General features: G+C 43.5%; 1 protein-coding gene across 2 annotated transcripts; it reads left to right on the forward strand.

The window, feature by feature from the left end:
• The first annotated feature begins 629 nt into the window (after positions 1 to 629).
• htr1fa (5-hydroxytryptamine (serotonin) receptor 1Fa) lies at positions 630 to 24,429 on the forward strand. 2 transcript variants are annotated; one of them, XM_086123758.1, is made up of 3 exons: positions 630 to 766; positions 21,747 to 21,862; positions 22,520 to 24,429. In XM_086123758.1, exon 3 carries the CDS (start codon positions 22,521 to 22,523, stop codon positions 23,712 to 23,714), a length of 1,194 nt encoding a protein of 397 aa, XP_085979884.1. In that variant the 5' UTR covers positions 630 to 766; positions 21,747 to 21,862; position 22,520; the 3' UTR covers positions 23,715 to 24,429. The 2 variants fall into 2 exon arrangements, with proteins under 2 accessions (XP_085979884.1, XP_085979885.1); XM_086123759.1 differs by lacking the exon at positions 630 to 766 and having other exon boundaries at positions 21,378 to 21,862.
• The last annotated feature ends 700 nt before the right edge of the window (positions 24,430 to 25,129 follow it).

Here is a 25,129-nt window from a genome sequence, read left to right on the forward strand (position 1 = left end):
CCTTTTTTTAATGATTGAAGAGGTCACGGAGAAGCGCACACACACTTCTCACACACACACACACTGCATGACATTTTTAAAAAATTTTTTATCATGACTAAAGAGTCCATCCATCCATTTTCCGAACCGCTTGATCCTCACTAGGGTCGCGGGGGGTGCTGGAGCCTATCCCAGCCCTCTTCGGGTAGTAGGCGGGGACACCCTGAATCAGTTGCCAGCCAATCGCAGGGCACACAGAGACGAACAACCATCCACGCCCACACTCACACCTAGGGACAATTTAGAGCGTCCAATCAGCCTGCCATGCATGTTTTTGGAATGTGGGAGGAAACCGGAGCACCCGGAGAAAACCCACGCAGGCCCGGGGAGAACATGCAAACTCCACACAGGGAGGCCGGAGCTGGAATTGAACCCGGTACCTCCGCACTGTGAAGCCGACGTGCTAACCACTGGACTACCGGGCCACCGACTAAAGAGTCACTTATTCAATTTAGTATTTAATACCGAGCTGCCACAGATGTGCTTATCGCCTTATTAGCGCGGCCGACCGGAGGGCTGATAAGGCACCTCCTCGTCCTCCTCCTCCTCCTCCTCCTCCACGGTGCACGGCCACGCGTCTCAGCGCGGCCAGGACGCGCGCTCACGTGTGCGCGTCCGCGTTCGCCACAGTGGATCGGTGCCGGCGTGGAAGATGCTGTGAGGTGAATGGACAACACTCACATTCAAGGAATGCAATCATCTCCTCTCGATGTCCCCTTGAAGCCGGGTAAGTTTTTCTTTTCTCTTTTTTTCCCCCCCCCCTCCAACTCACGACAATAACTGTTTCACGCAGACTTGTCATTGAGCAATGTGCCAGGGAAAATTTGAAAGTACTTTGACGATTGCAATATTTGCTGTGGGTCAAACGTGATATGCTGTTTTCCGAACTGATTGTCTAATTTGCATAGCGATGAATAAGAGCCAGAAACAAAGTATTTCCATGCATGCAATTCTATCACCCCAAGGCATGTGACTGTGTAAAATGATTTCTTTATTTTTTTATTTTTTCGTCTGTTGTCTTTCCCAATTTCTTACAATCCGTGCCACTGCAGCCTGAAGGCGCTTTGGATTACATAAATAAAAGTAATTTTCCGGCTGATGATGAAGCACGATTGTCACTTTCGCCCACATGTTTTCCAAAGCGGTCCACCCATAACAGCACAAAAGAAAGAAAAAGGAGATTGTCTTGTTTTTTTTTGGTTTGGTTTCATTGCTGCTGATGATAAAAGCTGCGGTGGTTGCATACTCGCCTGGAATGTCCGTCTGTGAAACAGCTCATATGTCCAGTCAGCCCCACAATGTGATGACCGACTGGAGATTGGTGAGGGTGCTATTATGAGAAGCACAGGCTGGGCCGTGGAGAGGGGGTGTTGCAGTTTATCTGCGCAGGATTCCTCCTCTGGATAATGTGATGATGGCACTGGTGAATCAAAGTTGAGTGACTGAGAGCGAACCTTGAAGAGGGGCGGTCATACTGGGTAGGATTTGCTTGTGGTTAACCAGGAGCTGCTGCTTTTCACTTTAGCAGGTCCATTTGGATTATTATTATTATTGGATTATTGGATTATTCATGCTCATGTTTGGAACACAACGTGAACCCTGAAATTTAGTGTGAATGCATATCTGCAGCCTGCGTGCAGTCCTCGGACGTAAAATGCAGAAAGTGAATCGGACTTTCGGCAATTATTCTATGAGGCCAACAATACACACAGTGAAGTCGCAAAAATTCACGCTTCAGCATTTGCGAAATGACTTTATCACCTTTTTTATGTGCTCAGACCGAAACGATAACAGCAAGACTTTGGTACACTTGGTAGCATCTTGGTGTCAAGACGCTATGTTGGAATAAGATGAGGAGCTTCATTTAGACGAGTTTTGTCCTGGTGGCATCTAGAACCCCTTTCAGGGAAGCGTCAAATACTCGCAACGGGGCTTCGTCACTATCCACCATGTGCAGCTGTTGACTATGTGCCCAATATTTTTTTTTCCCAGGAATAAGATAAAATCTTTCATAGAAGCACGAATGATGGTAATTAGTCAGATTTAGTATCATCCATTGATTCGTTTTATACCCTCCAGCCACGATATGATTCACTTATCTTCACGAGGAGCCTTTCCCAGCTCTCTTTGGGCAGCAGGCAGGGTACGCCCCAAATTGGTTGCCAGCCAATCGCTGAGCACACAGACAAACGACCATTCGCGCTCACAATCACACTCAAGGACAATTTCGAGTCTTCAATCAACCTAACGTGCAGGTTTTTTGCAATGTGGGCGGAAACCGGAGCACCCGGAGAAAACCCACGCAGGCACGGGAAGAACATGCAAACCCCACGCAGCTAAGCCGGGAATCGAACCCAGGACATCTGAACCGTGAGGTGGCCACGGGCTAACCGGTCGATCACCGTGCCGCCTCATTTTCGACCACTCATCCTTATTAGAGTCTCGGGGAGCTGTAACCTATCCCAGCCATCTTTGAAGCGAGAGGAATGACTGGACTGTTTGCCAATCAATCACAGGGAACGTATAGAGACAGACAGCCATTCACACTTTTATTAACACTGTGACTAAGCGGGAACTGAATCCAAGGCACTTGAACGGAAGCCAGGCGAACGAAACGCTACACCATCACTGACTCTTGATTTAGTTCCAGAAATGTCAATCTGTCTTTCCACTACCCCCCGCACCCCCCTACCACCCACCCGGAGTCGTCACTTTATTGAGAATTTTCTTCGATGGCACTTCAAGTCAAAGTATTTAGGACGCACCACGCCTCAAACCTTGTACTCGCGACTTGTACTGTTAGCTTCTCTGCGAAAAGGCAGCAAATTTCACATCATTTTTTATTTATGTGTCGATTATTTTCTTGTTCTTGTTCCTTGTTCTCTGGCAAGCAGCTAATTTCCCTTTGGGGTTCATTAGGGTCCATGGACTGAAAGATGACTCTTAATGTGTAATTGTTATGAAGGGATGACATTAGTGTCCACTTTGTAGAAGACTTTTGGGGGGCGTTTACAATCTTATATCCCAACGATCAACTCCCCAAATGAATGTCAACTCCGTAAAGGACTTTATTTACTTACGCAAACACAGCATGGATCTTAAAAGATCTTTTTTTTTTCAACTGGTATTATAAACAAGAGTTTAAAGCAACATGAGTAGTGCTGCGATACATCTAAAGGTGTCGGCATTGCAGTCACAAAAGACGTTGACAAAGTATCATGATGACAAAAAAAAAAAAAATAACGAGTTTACATGGCCAGAGAGTAACACACTTATAGATGCAGCAAACCTATGGAGAGAAAAAAAAATCTAAACAGGGCTGCTCTTGTTAAGGAGAGGCAACAAGAGTCCACATTTCTAGTTTGAAGTAATGGTCATGCCTTGGTCAAAATACTGTTTTGCCGGGAAGATGCAAGATTTAATTTTTGTGCGCGTGTATCAAATCTTCCTCGATTGTCATAAAGACGGGCTATCATGTGATGCCGCTTTGTTGTGAAGGAGTAATGGTGAGTGGAGGAGCCAGGAGAGCCACGTATCACTGGTTTGATTTAATTTCATTTAAGACGGCCCGCGCTAGCAGATTCAATATCTGTTTAAATTACAGTTTAACGATGAACACTTGCGCATCGAGCATCGCCTCTACGGCTCGATGTACTGCTTCGAGTGCAGATTAAATGCCATCGCGTTGATATTCTGAGGTGTCTTCACATCATCCCTTCTTTACTTTGGAGTTGCGCTGAAGTGTACACGCGCATGTGCTGACAATCAGGCCAAATTTGTCCTTTTTATTTAAAACTTACTTAACTTACTTAAACTCTTACTTTTTCTTCTTTGTATTTTCATGTCTGGATTTCCTGTGGCTCTATGCTGCGTCTCACGGGGTCACACTTTAGTATGACACCAAATATCTGGTTTTGGGGAGTACACTCCTGATTAGCAGCTGATATATCGCCATGTACTGTATGTGTGGATGTTCTGGATTGGTCACCCCTCTCGCTTACACTATTATGGCGCACCTGTAGATGGGATGTGGTGACACAGTGATGGCTGCCAAGCCAGCCCCCCTGTTGGGGGGCTGTCACGTTTCCACCCGACACTCCCCAGCCCACCTCGACATTTGCTTGTCTATGCGTCGCGTATTTGGTGCGTGCCGGTTTCTCGCTTACACTATTATGGCGCACCTGTAGATGGGATGTGGTGATACAGTGATGGTTGCCAAGCCAGCCCCCCTACTGGGGGGCTTTCACGTTTCCACCCAACACTCCTCAGCCCACCTCGACACGTGCTTGTCTGTGTGTCGCGTATTTGGTGTGTGCCTGTTTGCTGAGGGTTTTATTTCCAAATTTCTTCGACAAGTCAGTTCCATTTCGTTGCACGCCGTGGTACAAAGACAATACAACCATTCTTCTTTTTATTCCTATTGATTTTCACCACACGCTGTCAGAGAAATAAGCAGACGCACATCAGTTTTGACTACATTTCCAAAATAAAGGGGTAAGGCGTTCCAAAATAATTGTTCGCGCCTCATTTCATTCACCAACAGGAGAAGGAAATTCACAGTAGCTTGCTGTGTTTACGTCACGGTTCAGAGATGCTGAAAATGCTCGCGTCAGCTAAAGATTTCATCAGTCAGAGTACGTCACTTAGAACCGAAGCCGTAAAAGTCCTATTAGACGCGTTGCGAGCCCTACCAAGTGATGCGATAATTCTCCATGTTGCACACCGCAGCAGAAAAGCGGAACTGTGAAGTGCTCACCGACAGACCGCGCGTCCCAGCGCAATCCAGGGCAATGCCTGCGCAGCGCGATATTGCAGGGAAGGAACAGGTTTCTAATTAGTAACCACTGCTTGTACTCAACCTTTGGATAACTCCTTGAATGGCACGTATAACATTTTGGAGTGTGTTCGTCTGACTTTTTGTCCATACATCCAGGAGAACATTTATGGGATCATTGATTTTTGGGGATATGAGAGAGGGTCTAGCTTACAGAATGTGTTCCAGCTCTTTCTAAATACGTTTGGTGGGGCGTCAGCTTAAGACTCCTCTTCAACGTCATTGGCGTTATTTTTACGGCGCTACCATTGTAAGCGCCCTCGTGCGTTAGGCAGGGCACAGAGTCAACCGCAGCCAAACAATAACTTCACTTGAATATCTTCGCCCGTGTGTCAGAGGCCTCGGGTAACTGCTCCAAATAGACCAAACTTTTTGAACGCTGAATAATAAACAGGCACTCTTTTATATTTGCTCGGACGGGTGCGCCTGATTTTAGCGCCCGAGCTTTGACTCAAATGTTGCTAAGTGTTTGGGAAAAAAAACGCATTTCGCTGTACAACACTTGTCCATTACTCATCACATGAGGATTTTCAGTGACCTGAACGACGCACTGTGGCTACTTTCAAAGCTGTTAACACGGTGTAGGAGGGTTGTAGAAGCAGGCCATAAAATTTACAGAGTATTTTTGCTTGTGATTCTGCGTGGGGGGGGGGGGGGGGTTTGCGTGTGTGTGTGCGTGCGTGCATGTATGTCTGCGGTGACTTAACTCCTCGCATCATGCAGAGCCTCATCCTTTAAACTTCGAATTGATCGACCTCATTCATTGAGAGTCAACTGAAATAATGCGCGCAAATAATGCCACACTTTCCAAGGACATTCATTTTCATTCCTACATGTGGGGCAGCCGATGGGCTTCTTCAATAGATGTGGATAATTGGAAGGCATTGTCTTGATCATCCCCAGTGTGCTGAGTTGTGGACTAAACCCGCCACGCAGGGGATGGCCAAATAATAGCTTTTTTTCCGGGGTGCACACTACGCTAAGAGGATGATAGTTATGCCGAAAGACACAACAGGTGGGCCAGCTTTTACATAAGGCTAAAACAAAACAAACAAAATGATGAAATCAGCCTGCACACTTTACAAAAGCAAACTGCTGGGTTTCATGACAACCAAGCAAGCAATAGGGAAAAAATGACTGTTTATCTAATTGCTTATGTTCGAAGGGAATAGTCAATCTTCACACCGGGAGAACACCTGCCGTGTTGTTTGACGTGCGTGTGTGTGTGCGTGTGAATATAAATCACGGTGTGAATGTAAATTAGGTGAATCTGTTCCATAGTTACTCGGATTCATGGGGATTCCCGTCCCCATGGGCGTCCCCCCCATCACACACTTTTGTAGAGACCTCTAATAAAACATATTTTCCTTTTTAAGGATCATCGTAGCTATTATGTGTTCAGAAGTGCAAGTGTCGAATTGTCTGCAACAGCCGATCGTGCCATAAAGCATAGTTTCCAAGTGTGTGTGTGTGTGTGTTTGTGTGCGTGTGAGTTGGTACTGTTCATGTCCCTCCATTGACCCCTTAAAACGACACCCGCTGGTCATATTTGCTGTTGGGCTCAATAGTAGTAGATAGTGGCTATATCCAGAAATGAACGCTCATATCTCCAAATCAACGATATAGGTCGAAACTCCATTTTCTGAACCGCTTTATCGTCACTTGGGTCGCGGTGGGTGCTGGAGCCTATTCCAGCTGTCTTCGGGCAGTAGGCGGGGGACACCCTGAACTGGTTACCAGCCAATCACAGGGCACATAGTGATGAACAACCATCCGCGCTGACACTCACACCGAGGGACAATTTTGAGCGTTCAATCAGCCTGCCATGCATGTTCTGGGGATGTGGGAGGAAACCGGAGTACCCGGAGAAAACCCATGCAGGCACGGGGAGAACATGCAAACTTCGGTACCTCTGTACTGTGAGGTCGATCATGTTAAAATCATTTTCACGCTTGCAATGCAACATGACAGTCAGCCAATCACAAACCTCATTTTATATTGGCCAGCCAATGACCCCCCCCCCACACCCCCCCCCCCCCAAAAAAAAAAAAAAAAAGTGGGAGTGGGAAGAATGAATGAAACACGTGTGAGGAATTTATGCGGAATTCAACCCTGGAGAACCCACGGGGTCAAATTTGGCCCAAACCTCAAATAAAAAGCATTAAATATTTGAAAAAAACATATATTTTGGTCTTCAGTGAACCTATAGCAATGTAAAATTCATCATTTTCCAAAGAAGAAAAGGGTTCTTGGGTTCTCCAGGGTTAAGTAGCATGCGGAACACAAATTGACAGATTTAGTGCCAAGAAAGAAAGAAATAATAATCTGCCATTATTTGGTGGTATTTGGGAGTTCAAACAAAAAAAGAGAGACTGAACTTGCCAACTACGTCCTCTCTTAGGGTGTCGGTGGCTCGGCGAGCACGATGTGGCCAACACACTCCATAATGGTTTGCAGTTGTAAATATTGAACAGGTCTAACATGAATATTAATCGTTGTGTTCCTGCCATTTTTTTTGCTTCAAGGGTTACACCGCTGCCACACTGGTGGATTGGGAGTCAGGATTAAGCCAGCAGACTTTTCTCATGCAGTCGCACGACGTTGCGGTTTGAAATACCGAATGTGTCATTCTCTTTGTTTTATGTTTCCGTAGTTTGACAGGAAACATCAAGCGGGGAGTGAACATAAACAGCGAAACAGCCACAGGCCTCTTTTTGAATGATCCTTCGCGAACTGCCAAACCGCTGCTGGCTGTCAAACATAGTATAAAACAAGAAAAAAAATTTTTTGATTCTGATTTGTGTGAGGAAGCCAATGGTTTCCATAGAAACCGGATTTGATTTTCTCTTCTCATTTGTGCTGTCTGCTTATGTATTATGCAGCGTAAGTGGAGACGTCAGCTATATGGCCGTCATTGAAATAAGCTAATTGAGGGCTAATACGACACATATCCACGTCAACGCAAAAATGTAAAAAAAAAAAACACCTGCGGCAAATTTAAACCAGCGTAAAAGCATCAGGTCAGACCTGCAATGCAAACCCATTCCGAGATGGCCCTTGTGAGAAAATTCCATAAATGTCCCGCAGTTGAATGGAGAGCATTCCAATGTACAGTCTGCCTTTCGCCACAAATCGTCATTGCCGTGACCTTCAACAGGATAAGCATACGAAAACGGAGGGATGGCTTTATCTGAAACTGGAGGAAAAATTCTGAGGAGCTCTTCACCGTCGGCTTACATTCCCGTGCCCTTCGACCAGTTTTAAATGCTTTCAGAAACCTTGACATAATCCTGGGGAAACGTCACAAATGGTTCAAAAGTCCTCGGCGCGAGGAAGGAACGTCTTGTTTGAAATGGTTTCAGCTCCGCTGCATCGGCAACAAGTGATTAAAATACGGTGTTTTAAGGTTTATGGTTTTGGATGGAAACTCGGACTAATAAATTGGAAGCATTTTTTTTTCCTCCCGGGACTTCATACAACCGCGAACTAGTTTTTCCTGCCTTTTAGGGAAAAATAAAATATGCATTTTTTTTTTTGCACTTGGGCAACAAAATCAGAAAATGGGAAGTTTTTTTTTTTTTTTTTTTGCCTTGATGCAACTTTGAATAAATCAGTTTGATATTTCTCGGAGATGAAGTGGAGGTGTCCTTGAGCAAGATTCAGAACCCCAACCTTAAATAGAAGCCAGCAGTTCAACACCACTGTGTGTGCGTCTGTGTGTGTGCGTGTGTGTGTGTGTGTGTGTGTGTGTGTGTGTGTGTGTGTGTGTGTGTGTGTGTGTGTGTGTGTGTGTGTGTGTGCGCGTGTGTGTGTGTGCGTGTGTGTGTGAAAATAGTTGAACGTAATAAACATTAAAAAAAAAATGTAAGGATCACACTTTTTGTACTACATACGAGGTGTATGTACGAGGTGTATCTGCATTAAACCCAAGTGAGTGTGTTGCCCTTCATGAACATAATGCAATAGCAGTGCAGTCGTTAACTTACATTACCAGTGTCATGACACGTATTGTGTGTGACTGCAGGTTCCTCAGCATGGTGGTTCAGTGGTTTGCGCATCTGATATCGCAATTGTGAGGTTATGGGGTTGAATCCGGGTCCCCCTCACCCCTCTCACATGCGTGGGTTGTCTTTGAGTAGTCTGACCTCCTCCCATATTCCATGGAAGGGTTCCACTGCGGGCGGCCCGGTGATCCAGTTGTTAGCGTGTCGCCCTCACAGTGCAGAGATCATGGGTTCGATCCTGGCGCCGGCCTTCCTGTGTAAAGTTTGCATGTTCTACCCGTGCCTGCGTGGGTTTCCTCCCACATTCCAAAAACATGCATGGCAGGCTGATTGAACACTCCAAACTATCCTTGAATGTGAGCGCAGATGGTTGTTTTTCTCTGTATGCCCTGCGATTGGCTGGCAACCGGTTCAGGGTGTCCCCCGCCTACTGCCCCAAGACAGCTGGGATAGGCTCGAGCACCCACCGTGACCCTTGTGACGATAAGCGGATCGGAAAATGGATGGATGGGTTCCACTCCATAATGCAAAAAAACTCCAAATTGAGGCTGATTTATACAGAAAACAGTTTGTATCAAAGTAGCATCATCAAACAACTAATTAATGCTGTAATACATAAATAAATCTACCGTGTGAAGAATAAGCCCCCAACCTGCCGCTGACTTTCATGTGCTTGGATTGTTTTCAGTGCATTGCCATTATCTGCAACGAGCAGGCTCGGTTTAGGCAAAGCTGGTGTTGAGCGAAAGAAAGGCTAATGGAAAGGGGAGATGTTATTTGTGTGCCGTCTACCTGCTGTCAGCGTATGATAACACCTTGAACGCTGTTTAACACGTGTAGCACTTGCCGCTACTTGAAGCGTGCAAGTCTTGAATCTCTTTGCTGCTCTAAAATGTTGTTTTTTTTCCTATGGTGACTGTGATTATAAGACATGCATGTCCGATATTGAAAAATTCAAATGCCCAACTCGTGGAAGAATAAACTAGATTGAGTGTATTGTGGCGCAAACACTACTTTAGAGATAAGAGCTCCATTTAAAACATTGGATTTGAATATTTACTTGGGTCATTTATCTGATATTTACATTTGTCCAAATTGACATTTTTTGGACTTAAACATTAAAGTGGGGAAACTATGAGAAGGGGACACATTCTTTTTCGGGGTAATGTTTATTCCAACAAGGGGCGGGGTGGCCATCGAGAACTTTTCGGAAAATGTGTTAATTTTCCTGAACGGCCGGTGTATTTCCCCCCTCCCACAGATTATTTTTGGGCACGATACTGTCGCATCCCGTCGCCGACTATACATTTCGGCGCATGACGGCCCGTCGACAACTTTTCAATCCGTGACAGTTGCCCCGCCCACCCCCACAGACAATTAATTTTCAGCAAGCTATCCCATATTCCCGCGCCGAATTTTCTTCCCAGCACATCCCTGATTCCGACCCCACACAACAATTTCCCATTCAATTTATGATTCTTTTTTTTTTTTTTTTACCTCATGTCCAAGCATGTGAGTGTCGTCGTTAGCCGGCAGCCACACCAACCAATCTTTTGCTTCAGATCACAGAGTAGAGGAAGTTAGAGGTCACAAAATGTTGTCAAACACAGACACAAATGTACCGCCACATCTCAAACCATCCTGGAGAAATCTGGAAAGCAGCATTAAGTTTGCGTGTGTTTCCTCCTCCGCCTCCTCCTCCTTGCCAGAACGATGCCATGCTGTTTCTTTTTCTCAACTTTTAAAAAGCTCGTGACAAAAACAAAACAAAAAAAGCAGTGCTCAGTGGAGCATTTCTCCCAAATGAATTTAAACAATCTAAAAGATTTCCACATCTGGGCCAATACGTAAAAGGGACTTCCAAATTTTAATCGGCTATTTTTACAACTAATGTGATGCTTTCCATTTAGAACAAAACGTTGCGAGTGCTCGATGAAGTTAATTTGGTTGGACAATGTGTCCCTTACTTTGTAGTTTCATTATCATTATGTAGCAATGCAGTCTCTGAAACTTGATTAAAATCGTGGCAAAGAAAGGGTAAAATCTCCGTTTGTGAAGGCTTGCAATTTTCCTTGCAAAAGTTACCTCGCTGGATGGCGGTCCATTATTCGCACCCTCACTGTATCAGTTTTTGACTGATTGTTTTTCTGGGTTTTTACAATATAATTACTGTAATGCACTCATATGTGGGAAAGGAGAGCCACAGTTGATGAATGCCAAGATTTCTGGAATGTATTCCGACAAAAAAAATAAAATAAAAAATCTAAAATGTGCTGTTCTTTCACACAACAGCGAGGTGCTGATGTAGAGAGGTGGGAGGGGGTGGGCAATGGACAAAACAACTGCAGACATTTTCACAGCAGCTTTTTTTTTTTTGCAGTTCATTTCATCAAGTGTGAACACTATCATCCGAAATCCGGTGTGCAACAAAACGAGATTGACGCAAAGGTCTCAAGCCGCCAATCTTTCATTCACACTCTGTGAAATCTTCTGCAGTTTGGATCACTTCAGCAGCGTTGAAATAGCAGTTATATGACCGTTAGTTCCGACCAAGCAATTTGACTGGGAAAGAGTCGTTTCACGAGTGATGTTATACAATACAGCAGTGCTCAGACTTTTTAACTTTACAACTCACTCCACCTTCGTGGTTATCTAACAGGACTGCGTGGGTTACACCAGATGATTCGATCATCTTCAGCGGATGAGTATCAACAAACATTAAAAAAAGAAATAAATAAAATGGACAGGAAAGGTCATTTACAATTCTTAGGTCTGTAATGAAAACAGCTAGCCTAATCCACGTATTCATCGCATTTCGACAAAGCAGGCTGTGCAGACTAGCTAGCTACTTAGCACTGCGAGTGGATTAAAAAAAAAAAAAGCTGTATGTAAGAGGTTTTGGTGACAATGTCGCACGCAAATCCGCCGTTAAGTATTTCTCCAATAAAACGGCTAACTAGCTAGCTAGCTAGCTGTTTAATTGGAGAAATAGCTAGCGATAGCATTCTAATGCTGCAGTGTATCACTGGTTGAGTGAAACAAGAGTTTGTAAGCCATTTGATACAAAGCTTCCCCACCGACCGCCAACGCAACTTTTGATAGAGTCGTACTCACTATTCAGAGATTCAGTTAATGTGGTGGATAACTGATTCAATGGAGAAAATAATAATAATTAATTGGGGCTGATCGCTGTTAGATGAGAAATGATGAATAATGTTGTGTTGCATATATCACGACTGTGATTCAGTTGAACGTAATCCCAGTTGTGATTCTGTATATTGCTTCAATATGCAACAGCGTCCAAAAAGTTGGCATAGCCTCTGAAGAAGGTGAATCAATGCTCAAGCGACCAACATGAAAAACATGATCACTCGAATCAAATGTCCCGCACTGTGTGGAGCAGATTCTGACACAGTACGTGTCCTTTCTTAAATACTTCCATTGTGGCGCTTTCAGTAAGTGTCGAACAAAGATGTTTCTCAAAGATAAAATCACCACTTTCCCCGTGTTCTTTCATTGTGACCAGCTCAAGGCAGGGCCGTGCAGGAAATCTTTTGCTTCTCGGTTAATGGAAAAGTGGTGTAAAAACATAAGTGCTGCATTTGCATTCTTGTTGAGGAGCTTGATCAGCTGCGACCTTCAATAAAAAATATAGAATGGCTCTTTTCGAATCATTACTTTAACGATCAGTACTCAAACGGGTCTGAAACCAAACAGGAGACACAATAGGGAGGCATGAATTTAACAATGTTGTATTTGTATGTGTTTATTCTTCTACCCCAAATAAAATGACAATCACAATGTGGGACCATCCATTATCCTGCGCTCCCATTTTTTCCATCCTCTGATTGGTAAACTTTGATGAGCAAAACATCTGCAATGATCTGCAAATGTTTAAGAGTGAGCATCTCTGGTCATGATGTATTTGAAGTTATTAGAGAAATACAGATTCTGAATTGCTGCAGACGATGACCATGGAAACAGCTGCATGCCGCTACATTGTCTTTTTCTATAATGTTGATATTTATAATATGATAGTGGGGATATCAGGAAGTGAATTAAAGTCGGGTTCAATGACCGCCGGTGGCTGACGTTGTTTGTTCCGCTCTCCCGACACTTATCCAATTACGTGTTTCTCTAAGTACAATGCACACCCACAGCACACCTTTTTCACACTGCTTCGCCCAGGGAAGTGTTTCGAGAGTGTGAAATCGAGGACCACTTGACTGACAAACAAGCGAGCCATTCGACCCCTGAATCATTATCATCATCATATCAACTCTTAAAGTACAGTGCACAAAGTTCACACACTGACGCACACACTGATTGCTGGTAATACAAACACATTGCACATTGTGCCCCAACTCAGGTTCACAGTGTCTGTATTCCGTTGTGCCTTTTTTGACTTTTTACTTACTTTTTAGTACTTTCATTCATTAAACTTTTCCGATTTTATTTACAAAGCATTCAAGTAAGAATTTCATCGCATGTTTTTTGAGCATCTGTTCTTTGACTGTACATATGTTATTCAATGTCTTGAATCTGAAGACCAGAATACTAAACGCACCCCCCCCCCCCCCACCCCCAACTGTTGTTGTCATACGTTGAGAGTTTGCTCCTTGTGCACCTTGTGTCTCGGTTTTTGTTGGACTTTTAATGATCATCCAGCATACATTTTCTTTTTGTTAATGTACCGTATTTTCCGCACTATAAAGTGCTTCGGAGTATAAGGCGCACCTTCAATGAATGGCCTATTTTAAAACTGTTTTCATGTATAGGGCGCACCAGATTATAAGGCGGATAGAATAGAAGCTGCAATAGTGGCTGCGGTTGCGCTATGCATCCATTAGATGGAGCTATGCTAAAAGGAATACAATACAATACAATACAGCTTTATTTATGTTGAGCTTTCACAACCGCTGCAGCTGTAACAAACCTCTTTACAGAACATTTAAAATATTATGTCCAGAAATCAGAATATTGATTCATACATAAGGCGCATCGGTTATAAGGCACATCGTCGGTTTTTGAGAAAATTGAATGCTTTTAGGTGGGCCTTATAGCGTGGAAAATACGGTACATTTTTGTTTTTGAATGCAGTCCTGCGTTGTCTGGCCCGCTTTTGTGCACTATTGTCCATTGCCTTTACCTTCTCTGCTCCATGCCAAACTCTAACAATAGACCGTGTCCAAATAAGGTATATTGCTTTTATCAAACTTTTGTTGCTGTCCGTACTTTCAAGTCAGTTATACTTGATAGGCCATTTCGCGTGGGGTTTGCATGTTCTCGAGCTACTAGGACTTCCCACCTCATTCTGAAATCGTGCATCTATCCATCCAATTTTTTTTTCCGACACCTGCAGTCCTGTTCAAGGTCACTGGAGGAAGACGACATCCCTAGACTGCTTTCCAATCATTCACGGGGTTCTTATAGAGACAGACAACCACTCACGCTCACATTCACACTGCGCGGGAACTGAACCCACGCTGCCTTGAAAGGAAGTCAGACGAGTGAACCAGTGACCGACTGTCAGTCATGGCTTCAACAACGCGCATGTTAGGAAGACTCTTAATTGTCCGCACTCCCGAAACGCACCAAAAAGTAAACTGACATCGGGCAAGAAAAGTGTAGAAATGAACAAATTAATTCAATATTTACCGCTGGCCTTGCCGTGTGGGTAGACTTTGTATGTGTATTGCGTCACCAAGCTGTCTGAGGATGTACACTTTGGATTCGTTTTACTTCAGCCATTTTGAATAATTAAACCCTTCTTGGCAAGGGTAACGCATAAGCAATTCAATATTTGACAGTCTTGCATTGGATCTCCTTTGATTGTGCACATGTACCTCATGATATTTCTTTTAGTCTGGCATTATTTATTTATACCCCTCTGTGTTGGCCAGTGTCTCGGATTCTTAGAAGGTTCAGTCACTGCACCAAAAAGGTTTATAATTCTAGTATACCATGAAAAATCACCGGTAGAGTACTCAAAAATCAAAACCTTCTTGCATTGCTATACTTAAACAGTGGAACCTTATAATATGTTTTGTGCAGTAGCCTGGAGATAGAAAGATACAAACTCCCATTAGACGGGCAAGCAGGTCAATAACCGTAATGTGTCAGTGCAGCTCTACTCGGGTCTTGGAATTACAAAACTTAATTAATTATTGCCAAGACCGTCATGAAGCGGAACACCCCGACTGGCCAAGCAATCAATCACATCGCAATGTTTTTCGCTAGTTTTCCGGTTACAGCCGAACAGGCGCGCAGATGAGCTCCGCTCTTCTTTATATTTACACCACATCACTTCAAATCATTTGCCTCATTGACTGTATGTAGTTTATCGTTGCTGCAGCTCATTAGGTAACCAAGTGGATATCCGTCAAATGAGGCGAGACAGGAGATGAGCATGAGTCACACTTTAGTTTTATGGGGCTAATAATTGTAATTGTATTGTGCTAATGCACTGTGTTTTGTTATGAAATGTACTTTTTTTTTTTTGGGCGACTTTTCCAAATGCAATCTGCTTTCCCACCATCATTACCGCTAATGCAAATGTACCGTATCATAAACAATAACACTTCCAGTTGCCGTTCAAAAAGCAAAGTGTGCATGAGCTAGGCATTAATAATGAATGCATCCAATTTGTTGTGACACGGTCACTCATCTCCATTTCACACGAGGACGATTATCACCCCCTTTACCACGAGAAGGGAGAACAACGCTCACATGCACATTGTTGTCACTCTTTCTTACTCACTGACTCGTGCCCTCATCACTGTAGCGCTTCATGTGTGTCACGGACGGCAAAATGCTCTCTCGCACACATGTACGCTTCGTCACCATCGGCTCTCACTATCTGTGTCATGCACATGTTAGGAATAAGCCGGTGAGAGAAGCCTCCTGAGGATTGAATTGGGTTGCGGAAGAAACTTGTTGACAGGCTAACTGGATTCGAACAGGTGGATCATATATGCAAATGGTAAAAAAAGACTAATATGATTTTTTTTTAACTCTACATGAAAAATCATATATCAGGACAGTTATCACACCTTCATTTTCCACGAAAAGATGAGTTTGCACCCCCCCCCCAAAAAAAACTCCCAAAAAATTGGCAGTCCACTGTAGTAAAAGAAAAATGTTTAGAATTGCCGCTCGCACCATTTTTTTTTTAAATTGTAACTCTCAAAAATTCTACAAAAATGCTGATAATCCTCCAATAAACATTTTCCACAAAAAACGGATTTGCTCACTCATGAAAAATATCGGCAAATTGTCCTGACTTGTGAGTACTGTATTCAGGGTCCTCTGTAATACAGGAACATTTTTATAATCCCCCCCCCCCCAAAAAAAAAGAATGGTCAGGAAGGCTCGTGATATGCTTATCCCATATACTGTACTTGTATATGGGATACCGTACTTGACATGAAGAGGTCAAAAACCTAGCATTGGCCGGTAGTTCTGACTAACAGTACATCAATAACCTCATGCACAGTCACTCCTTTCTTTGAATATGATCCAATCTATCTCTTTGAGATGATTAATAGAGCACAAGACAGCCGGGGCATCACAAACACTGAACATCGTTTACATAAAACAACAGGAAATAAAGCAGAGGCTGATTCAGGAAACTGCGTGGGGCTTTCAGCAAATGGTGCAAAAAAATATATATATTTTAAACGGGCAGCAGGCTCTCATCTGGAGGGTCACATTAAATGGAAAAGGACCCGCTGTGTTCTGTATGTCGTTTACAGAGAACTGAGCATCAAAACCGTGGGGCTTGCCAAGGTTAAAGAGAGTCAGTTGTGGTTTTAAAATCAAAGCCACGGAGAGATTTTTTTTTTCTCCCAAAGTTACGATTGTTAATTACTTCACAGTGAAGCGAGGTGCCCCTCTGCTTTGGCGGTCGAGCCAGCCTCCACGTTGCTTGTTTATAGTTGCCATTAGGGACCCTCTTGCAAAGCGTCAACCGCTGTTTATCATTGCAGACAAGTTCTAAACACGCTTGCAATAGGTGAATGTCTGCAATATGGAGATCATTATTTTTATATGGTTTTAGCCCGACCACATGCTTTCAAAACAGTAAAACCTATTGGAGAAAAAAAAATGTGCGGATTGTAGCGTCATGGACATTAGCGAGTCTGCGTGTGAGTGTCTGGCAGAGAGCTGTGGACCACAACAGCTTCTGCATGTGTGGGATCACTGCATTATACGTTTTGTTTTCCGCAAATCGGATTAAGGCCTTTTCCGTATGTGGATATTAGAGCTGGCAATCACCCAGTAAATCCCGATGCGCTATACATCGTGACAGTAACGAATGAATTCCGAATGGAACTGAATGGTAACTTTTCTGGAATAAAGACACGTCGTTGTCAAATAAATGAAAAATCCAATTTAATCAAAATGGCAAACGGAGCGCATTTATGGAGCGCTTCATCAACACCATGTGGCGCTTGACAAATTCTCTCATTCTCTTATCTGAATTGAACCGGCGAATATACAGGTGCGTTTTGCCCGCTTCTAACTCCGGAAAAGTTTTGCCTTTTTAATTTAAAAGGCCTTACACATCAACCAGGAAACCCAACACAATTCTTTGGCCCTGAGGTGACACAAAATGGAGCCAAAGCAATATTTTTAGATGAGGTCTAAATCCTGACAACCAAAACAACAAGTAGGCACATTTTCGGTGAATCACAGAGGACAGGTTGCCCGAAATATCTTCAAATGATCGAATGAAGTGTGACTGACTGGCGACCTGCAGTCCAGAGTGTACACAGCCTCTTGTCTAAACTCAGCTGGGATAGACTCCATCTTACTGGAGACCCTATGAGGACAAAAGAAAAAGGAAGGATGAATTCCTTCAAAAAAGTTTAACTTGGAAATTTATGCAATATATTTCCCACATTCCCACTGATGATTTGTAATTACCATTGAGGCTTAAAAAGTAAACGTTTCTCAGATGCCAGGGGAGCAAAGCTTTGATTTCTCAGTTTTGCCTTCAAGATGGGCGATTTGTACTTGTCGTGATGAGTGTGAGCGTGTCGATGCCCGATTGAAGACACGCTTCAAAGATTTGTCGAAAATTACAGTCGAATAATGTTTGTCTGATGGTAAACAAACCTCAAAGCGCTAACCTGAAAAGATAATCATCTTCTCATTGCATAATCATGAAGCTCTGAATGATTAATAAGCAATGGACTCGAAAACGTTCCCACTGTCAAAGAATGTGCATGGGAGAGTTCCGGTTCCCGTATGGCCATCGGTGATTTGCATACATTGGCATGTTTTACTCATTCAAATTAGGCTTAAAATTTCATTTCCGGGGGAAAAAATAAAATATAACACACACAACAACAAATATTTTCTCTTACATCAGTGGATGCCCGGAAACAACCGGCCTATTTTGACACCCCTCGCCCGAAAAAAAAAAAAAAACTTGAATCAGAAATGACAGCGTAACATAGCTGAATTTGTTCATGTCACTTTATCATGTTGACACTCACGAAGAGCATCAATGCAACCTGCCTGAGTTGCATTCACATGCACAAGCCACCCACGGCGAGGCAAACAAGAACGCAATCATGGCATGCTGAGGCATACGCGAGAAAGAAATCCCCCTCACGAGGAGGCGCTCCCCGGTTTTAGACGATTGGCTCGCTGCGAGAACAACTTTAAATTTGTACACTGAATCTTTGAAGTCGAAAGAGGAGGACTGATCTTCTTTGGTGTCCTTCAGCAGCAAGAGGCTGGGTGAAGAACGATCCTTTGATGTTTTGGAAGTCATTATTCTTTATTTCCACTAGTTTCGTCCGGCAGTCACTTGGTGGATGATTCTATTGTTTTGATTGGTGGAAAATAACGCACAGCATCGTTCCATTCATTCACCGGCGTAGCGCTGAATCTGTCTGGCGTGTTGCGAAATATCACTGCGATACTTACTGAACGCTGTGTGTGCATTTATGAATTACATTACTTTTTTTATGCTCAAGTGTCTTTTGCATCCACGCGATAAATTGCGCTCTTATGAAAGTTGCAACAAAAAAAAAAGGGGGGGGTTTCATTTGATTTCATCACTGCACAAAGGTGCCTTTCGCAGCGTAGCCTCACTTCAATACTAAACAGAAAGAGCAGACAAAACCAAAGGAGTGTTACCGTGCCCTTTTATCGTCCGGGCGTTATTTATTTGCGGCTGTCTGGAGATGCAAATAAATGGCAGTCACGGCACAATTCTCCTTCTTCACAACCAGACGCTCGCTATCGGGCGTGTGCCCATTTCACGGGGGTGCTTCCCCGCTGCTCTTAAGAGGACAGTGAGAAAGAGATGAAATGTGACGGAGTTGACCCTCTTTTTGATTATTGTACAACCTTGCGGCTTTTTGTGATTTTTGGGCCACAGGTGTTAAATATATTGGAGCTGCATTTGGGGTTGGATGAATTGAATAGTTAACACTTGGCACTGCAGAAGCACAACTTGACATCAGCTTTCAGAAGTTGAATGACACGCACGTAGACCTACACAACAATTCATCCGCGTAGCAATATTCTGATCAATACAACCCTGACATTGAAACAGGAGTTCAGAACTTCATTGGTCATTACGCAAGCTACGGGATCATGGCGACGTCTAGCATCATGTTTGGATTTGCCTGTATTAAGAATTGGTATAACTCATTTTGAAAATGGAATTTTTGATCAAAACACACATTTGACATTTTCGCATGTCCTTTCCAAACCTCCATTTATCGGATCAAATCTTAAAATGTGCCCATTTTATAATGGGAATACCTGACTTTGAATGCTTCCTCCACCACTGCAGTCAGTAAATGATTTTGTTTTGCCCATTCTGTGAATTTCTGCGGCAGCCTTTTTTGTCTCCATGAAGGAGAAATCAAGTCTACACTGGCCCAGTGCGGCTTATCTTCAGATGCCCTTGAACAAAATGCCTGCAGTTTAGAACGTTTGATGAGAAAAGCAAATGATTTCCTCAGCAACATGCTGACACGGTATATGCGTTCTGTCAAAGCACTGTATAAAAGTCAGTTCAATTATATCGGTATTGGGGCACAAGCATTTCCAACTGCACCTTATGTCATTCTGCACAAAAGTAATCTACATGAATACATATGGCTTCCTCTAATAGCCTCATCCAGAAAGCGGAAAACAAAATATGTCTTCTAAAGACCACGAAATAAATAGACATTGACATCAGAGAAGCAATTTAATCCAGGGAAGCCGTAAAGCCATTTAGTTTAAAAAAATAATCACAGTCAATGAAGCAAAATCAACTGTGGCTGAGGATTCTCAGAAAATGTCTTTTTTGTTGAAACTTCAGCAAAGTGACTGTGCAGTGAAGTATGAATGATTAAAAACGCAATAAAATTGATCTATTTATCTAGCTCTCTCTTTAGCTAGCTAGCTAGCTATCTTTCTATCTAGCTATCTATCTAACTAGCTACCCGGTATCTGAAAACAGCAGTCTGGATATATACAGTATATCCGGGGGGGGGGGGGGGGGGGGTCATTTTTATCTTAAGTCCACAATGCCAATGACAAATTTCATATTTTCCAAATTGGGTGCAAACACCTAAATAACTCCATGTTATTTATTTATCAAGATGCGCTATCAGAGGTTTGTCATATTGAATCGCACCCGTTGCTCCCCCAAATCTAGCAGACGGGAATCAAAAATGTTCTCCGAGAAGAGTTTGGCTGCCTCTGCTTCCATCGCATTAAAAAGTACTGTAGGTCTACTTCTCGTGTTTCTATAGCAACAGTTCCCACTCATGTCTTCAGGACGAGTTATGCCCAGCGTGAGAGAGAGCGCAGCAATGACACTCATACCTGAGGATTTGGATTCAAACTCTAATTACTGGAGAATGAACAAAGGCGAAAATTGCAAACTACAGGTCGAGATTGAACATCCTGAAATATACATTTTTAATCATGGCAATTTGGCTAACAAATTTCTGTTTCTAGGTCATCCCAAAAATGTGTCATGGGTTGGGTCTGAAGTGCTTGCAGAGGAAACTCGTGTCAGCATGGCTTGGAGCTGACTTTGTGCAATGTACATGAATCAAGTAGGAAAAGAAAACTCTGCCAGGAAAACACAAATCCACAACTTTGGTAGAAAAAAGGGGTTTGATTGCTTTCAGATGCCACAAGATGGTAGCAAAGTACCTCTTTTTTTCGATTAGACAGGGTTGTGGCCTGAGCACAAAAACGGATAAGGTGCCGGTTTTTCAGTGAAGTTCCCCAAAATATTGCAAGTAGCGAATACAAGAGGACGCTGTAATGTAGAAAATGCTGTCATGGTCAACAAGTGACTTCATACTGGTGAAAGCCTGCAAGAAACAGTGTCTGGGAAAAAAAAACATCCACTGCATCTGTATTGGTTACTGATTGTGTGGTTCACTCAACTGACTTATGCACAGAGACTGTATGTGCCGAGTGATTGACTACCAATGCCAAGCAATCAATGGTTTCATCTACCTTTGGCCTGAAGTAAGCTGGGATGGGCTCCAGTTATCCACAACCTTGAACAGGGTATGTGTTATACAACATGGATTGATAGATGAATAGTAAATGGGTTTTCACTTGTTTCGCTCTTTTTTTATCTCAGGTACTCAAAGCGCTTTCAGGCTGGTTCTTCATTTACCTGCTGATGACGCAGCATCGAGAATCTAGATCTGCTGTAACTTTAACGATGTGCCATCCTTGGTTGTAACTTTGGTTTCTTGCTATAAAAATGCTTTTTGCTGTTACTTTTTTCCTCTTTTTTTCTCGCACATTTCCTTGTTGTTGTTATTTTAGTTTTTTTTTTAAACCTGACTAACTTTCTTGTCCTTTCTTTTACTCTGTTGCTATCCCAGGTGCCGATGAGCAACAGAGGTGATGTAATGGCAGAGCTCGCGTGGAGGACGGATCAGCGCAGTGCGTCCACTGCTGTCTAAAAATCACTGCAGGCCACGCGGTAGACACTTAGCAGGTTGGAATTTGTAGTTTTGGAGTTTGAACAACACATCTCATACCAGACCAAAAACTTTTTGGAATGCTGAAATCAGATGCCTCCAGCCCACCCTGCAACCCTAATTAAGACGACGGAGAACCACACTAAAGTCTAGCATGAGCATCACATGTAGGCAATAAGACTACAGGTATGATTTTCTTGTCGAATTCAATAGGAAGGCAGAAAAATTGGCAATGGGTGGTCAAATTTGATAATCTGATTGGCTGAAGAAACAGTCCCATTGTTGACGTACATGTATTTGAAGTTACATCATCCAGCACAGGTGATTCTGAAGTCTCTGGGTATCTTAGATTGACATGGCCACACATACATGCTGAAATCTGATTGGACATAAAATATGTAACATCCTCATCGATTTAGTGAAAGCAGCACAGCAAAGAGGAATACTGCAAAATGCAGACAGCAGACTATTGTGAGTTCATTTCGACCCATTCATGGGCCTTGCTAACCCTGACTCAACCTAACCCTGATGTTATGATAAGGCTGATCAACAATAATTAACACTTCATCAAAAATCAGTACATGAATTTATCATGCTCGTTCATTCGACTCATGACAGAAAGTCAAACCCTAACGAAATAGACGTGACTAATTATTTCTTAATTTTGCTTTCAGAATGGATTTTCCAAACGGTACTGAAGGGGTATATGCTACTAGCAGCGGTGATTATGATGCACTGGAGACCACCAGACTGCCGCCCAAGAAGATCGTCCTTTCAGTCACGCTCTCCGTGCTGGCCATTCTGACCACGTTTCTCAACTGCTTGGTGATCACAGCTATCGCCGTCACCCGCAAGTTGCATCACCCTGCCAACTACCTCATCTGCTCGCTGGCGGTGACCGACCTGCTGGTGGCTATCTTGGTCATGCCCTTTAGTATCATATACATTCAGAAAGAGAGCTGGGTCATGGGTAAGGTGGTGTGCACCATCTGGTTGAGTGTGGACATCACGTGCTGCACGTGCTCCATCCTCCACCTGGCCGCCATCGCCGTTGACCGCTACAGGGCCATCACAGACGCCGTGGAGTACTCGCGAAAACGTACGGGGGCCCGGGCGGGAGCCATGGTGGCCGTCGTGTGGCTGTTGTCCATCCTCATCTCGCTTCCTCCTCTCCTGTGGCGGTACTACACAGGGGATGCCGATCAGGAAGACCAGTGCATCATCCTCCACCACCACATCGCCTTCACCCTGTACTCCACCCTCGGGGCGTTTTACATCCCGCTTTTGCTCATCCTCATCCTCTACTTTAAAATCTACCGGGCGGCTCAGACCCTGTACATGCGTCGGGAGGCCAGCAGGGCGAGCCGTCACTCGTGCATGACCAACGGGAGCATGATCCCTTCCACTTACCCCGCCGGAGACGACGGAGATGGGGGACCTCGGAGTCCGGACCCCGTCAGCCCACAAGATAAATCGTTCTCCGACCCCTCTACGGAGGAGGCGCCCCGCGAACGGATGCGCATTTCGGTGAAAAAGTTCCACTGCAAGGCCCGCCGGCATGACTCACGCAGTGAGTCACGGAGGAGCCAGCTCTCCCAAGGACCACGCATCTCGGGCTCGCGGGAGCGCAAGGCTGCATCCACACTGGGCTTGATCATCGGTGCGTTTGTCATTTGCTGGTTGCCCTTTTTTGTCAAGGAGGTGATCGTCAACACATGCAGCTCTTGCAGCACGTCAATGGAGATGGCTGACTTTCTGACGTGGCTGGGATACATCAACTCACTCATCAACCCCCTCATCTACACCATTTTTAACGAGGACTTCAAAAAGGCTTTCCAGAGACTGGTTCGGTGCAGTAGTTACCTCTGATGGTTAATGTACTGCAACTAGTAACCAGAGTGGTACAAATAAGTGGAGTCGAAAGAAAGGCTGAAATTCACTTGGCCGAGAGGGGGATGAAGTGGAAAATTGAGTGACTCTCATTTTCAGCCACACTCCACGGGGCACTTCAGCAGCTTCAAAGCATCAGAAAAGAGATTTGCATCAAAAAAATAAATAAAACGTACCCAGTACCCAGTCCTTGTTATAAATAGAATAGCCTCTCATTGGTGTTAATTGGAGTGAGCGGGAGGACATTGACATCCTGTTTCTTTTTTTTTTTTTTTTTTTTTTCCCCCTCTCTTTGAAAAGGGGGCCATCGCTGACCTTTTCCACGTCAACTTTTTGAGCACTGGTGATCCATCTTAAAGGTCTTAAAACAGCTGCCTCTTCCAGCTAATGGCTTCACTTCTTTCATGCCCAAGCTGCTGGCTGGATCACAGAATGTGGAAAAAAAATAATTCTACAGCCAAAGGGGTTTCTATTCATGAATACAGCATTGATTGGTTGCAGGAGAAGTTGTATAATAATGTCATTGGGTATGCATCAAACACTGGGAAGCTGGTCATTTATGATGAATTGGATAATGTATTGTAGAAAGATTGTATTATTGTTGCATACACAAAAAAAATCAATTGCACGTGGAGGCCAAAAACATTTTGGGATTATTTTTGTACAAACTGTACTGTATGTTTCTGTCATAAAGTCCTGGAAGTATTTATGGGGGGGGGGGGGGGGGGGGTTCCGTTTGTTTGTTTGTTTGTTTTTACCTTTTACTGTTGAGCACCTTTACTTACGTCCCAGTTCACTGTCGCCACTCGTCCGGCATTAACTTAATTAATGAATGTGAAAATCACTGGTGGAGAAATCCTCGTTACGCCTGCTCAAGTATTTGGAATAGAGTTACGATTTCTTTACTGCCTCCAAGAGGGCAGATAATACGCTGATGGAAATATTGGAGATGAGTCAAGTGTGAGGGTGTACTACTGTGTGCAAAAGATCTTATAGGCAAAGACAAAGTGTGTCTCTCATATACTGTCTTTATGAGTGGTCAGTCGTTGGATAAAGTTCATTTGCTGTATGTCACCTTCTCATCAATCACCAATAAACATTCCTCACATTAATGTTTGAAGTTTGCTTCTTGCTTTCTGACTACAGGTTACTAGTCCACTTGAATGTGCAGATAATAAATAATCAAGAAGGTTTGAACTGGCCTCTGATTTAGTTAGAGGCAAATACAAGTGATTATTATCCACTGTACCGAATGGACTCTTAAGTCCAATAAATCTAGCTAAAGATTTTCTGTTTACAGTAAAGTCGAATTTTTATTAATGCATCCATTGCATGTAGGGCTTATAATATAAATACTGTACTGTAATTAAAATTCTATCCAGCTCTTTTACTTT

Source organism: Hippocampus guttulatus, chromosome 11 (assembly GCF_054856545.1).
Source record: "Hippocampus guttulatus isolate MCC_2025c chromosome 11, RoL_Hgut_1.0, whole genome shotgun sequence".
NCBI classification, from domain to species: Eukaryota; Metazoa; Chordata; class Actinopteri; order Syngnathiformes; family Syngnathidae; genus Hippocampus; species Hippocampus guttulatus.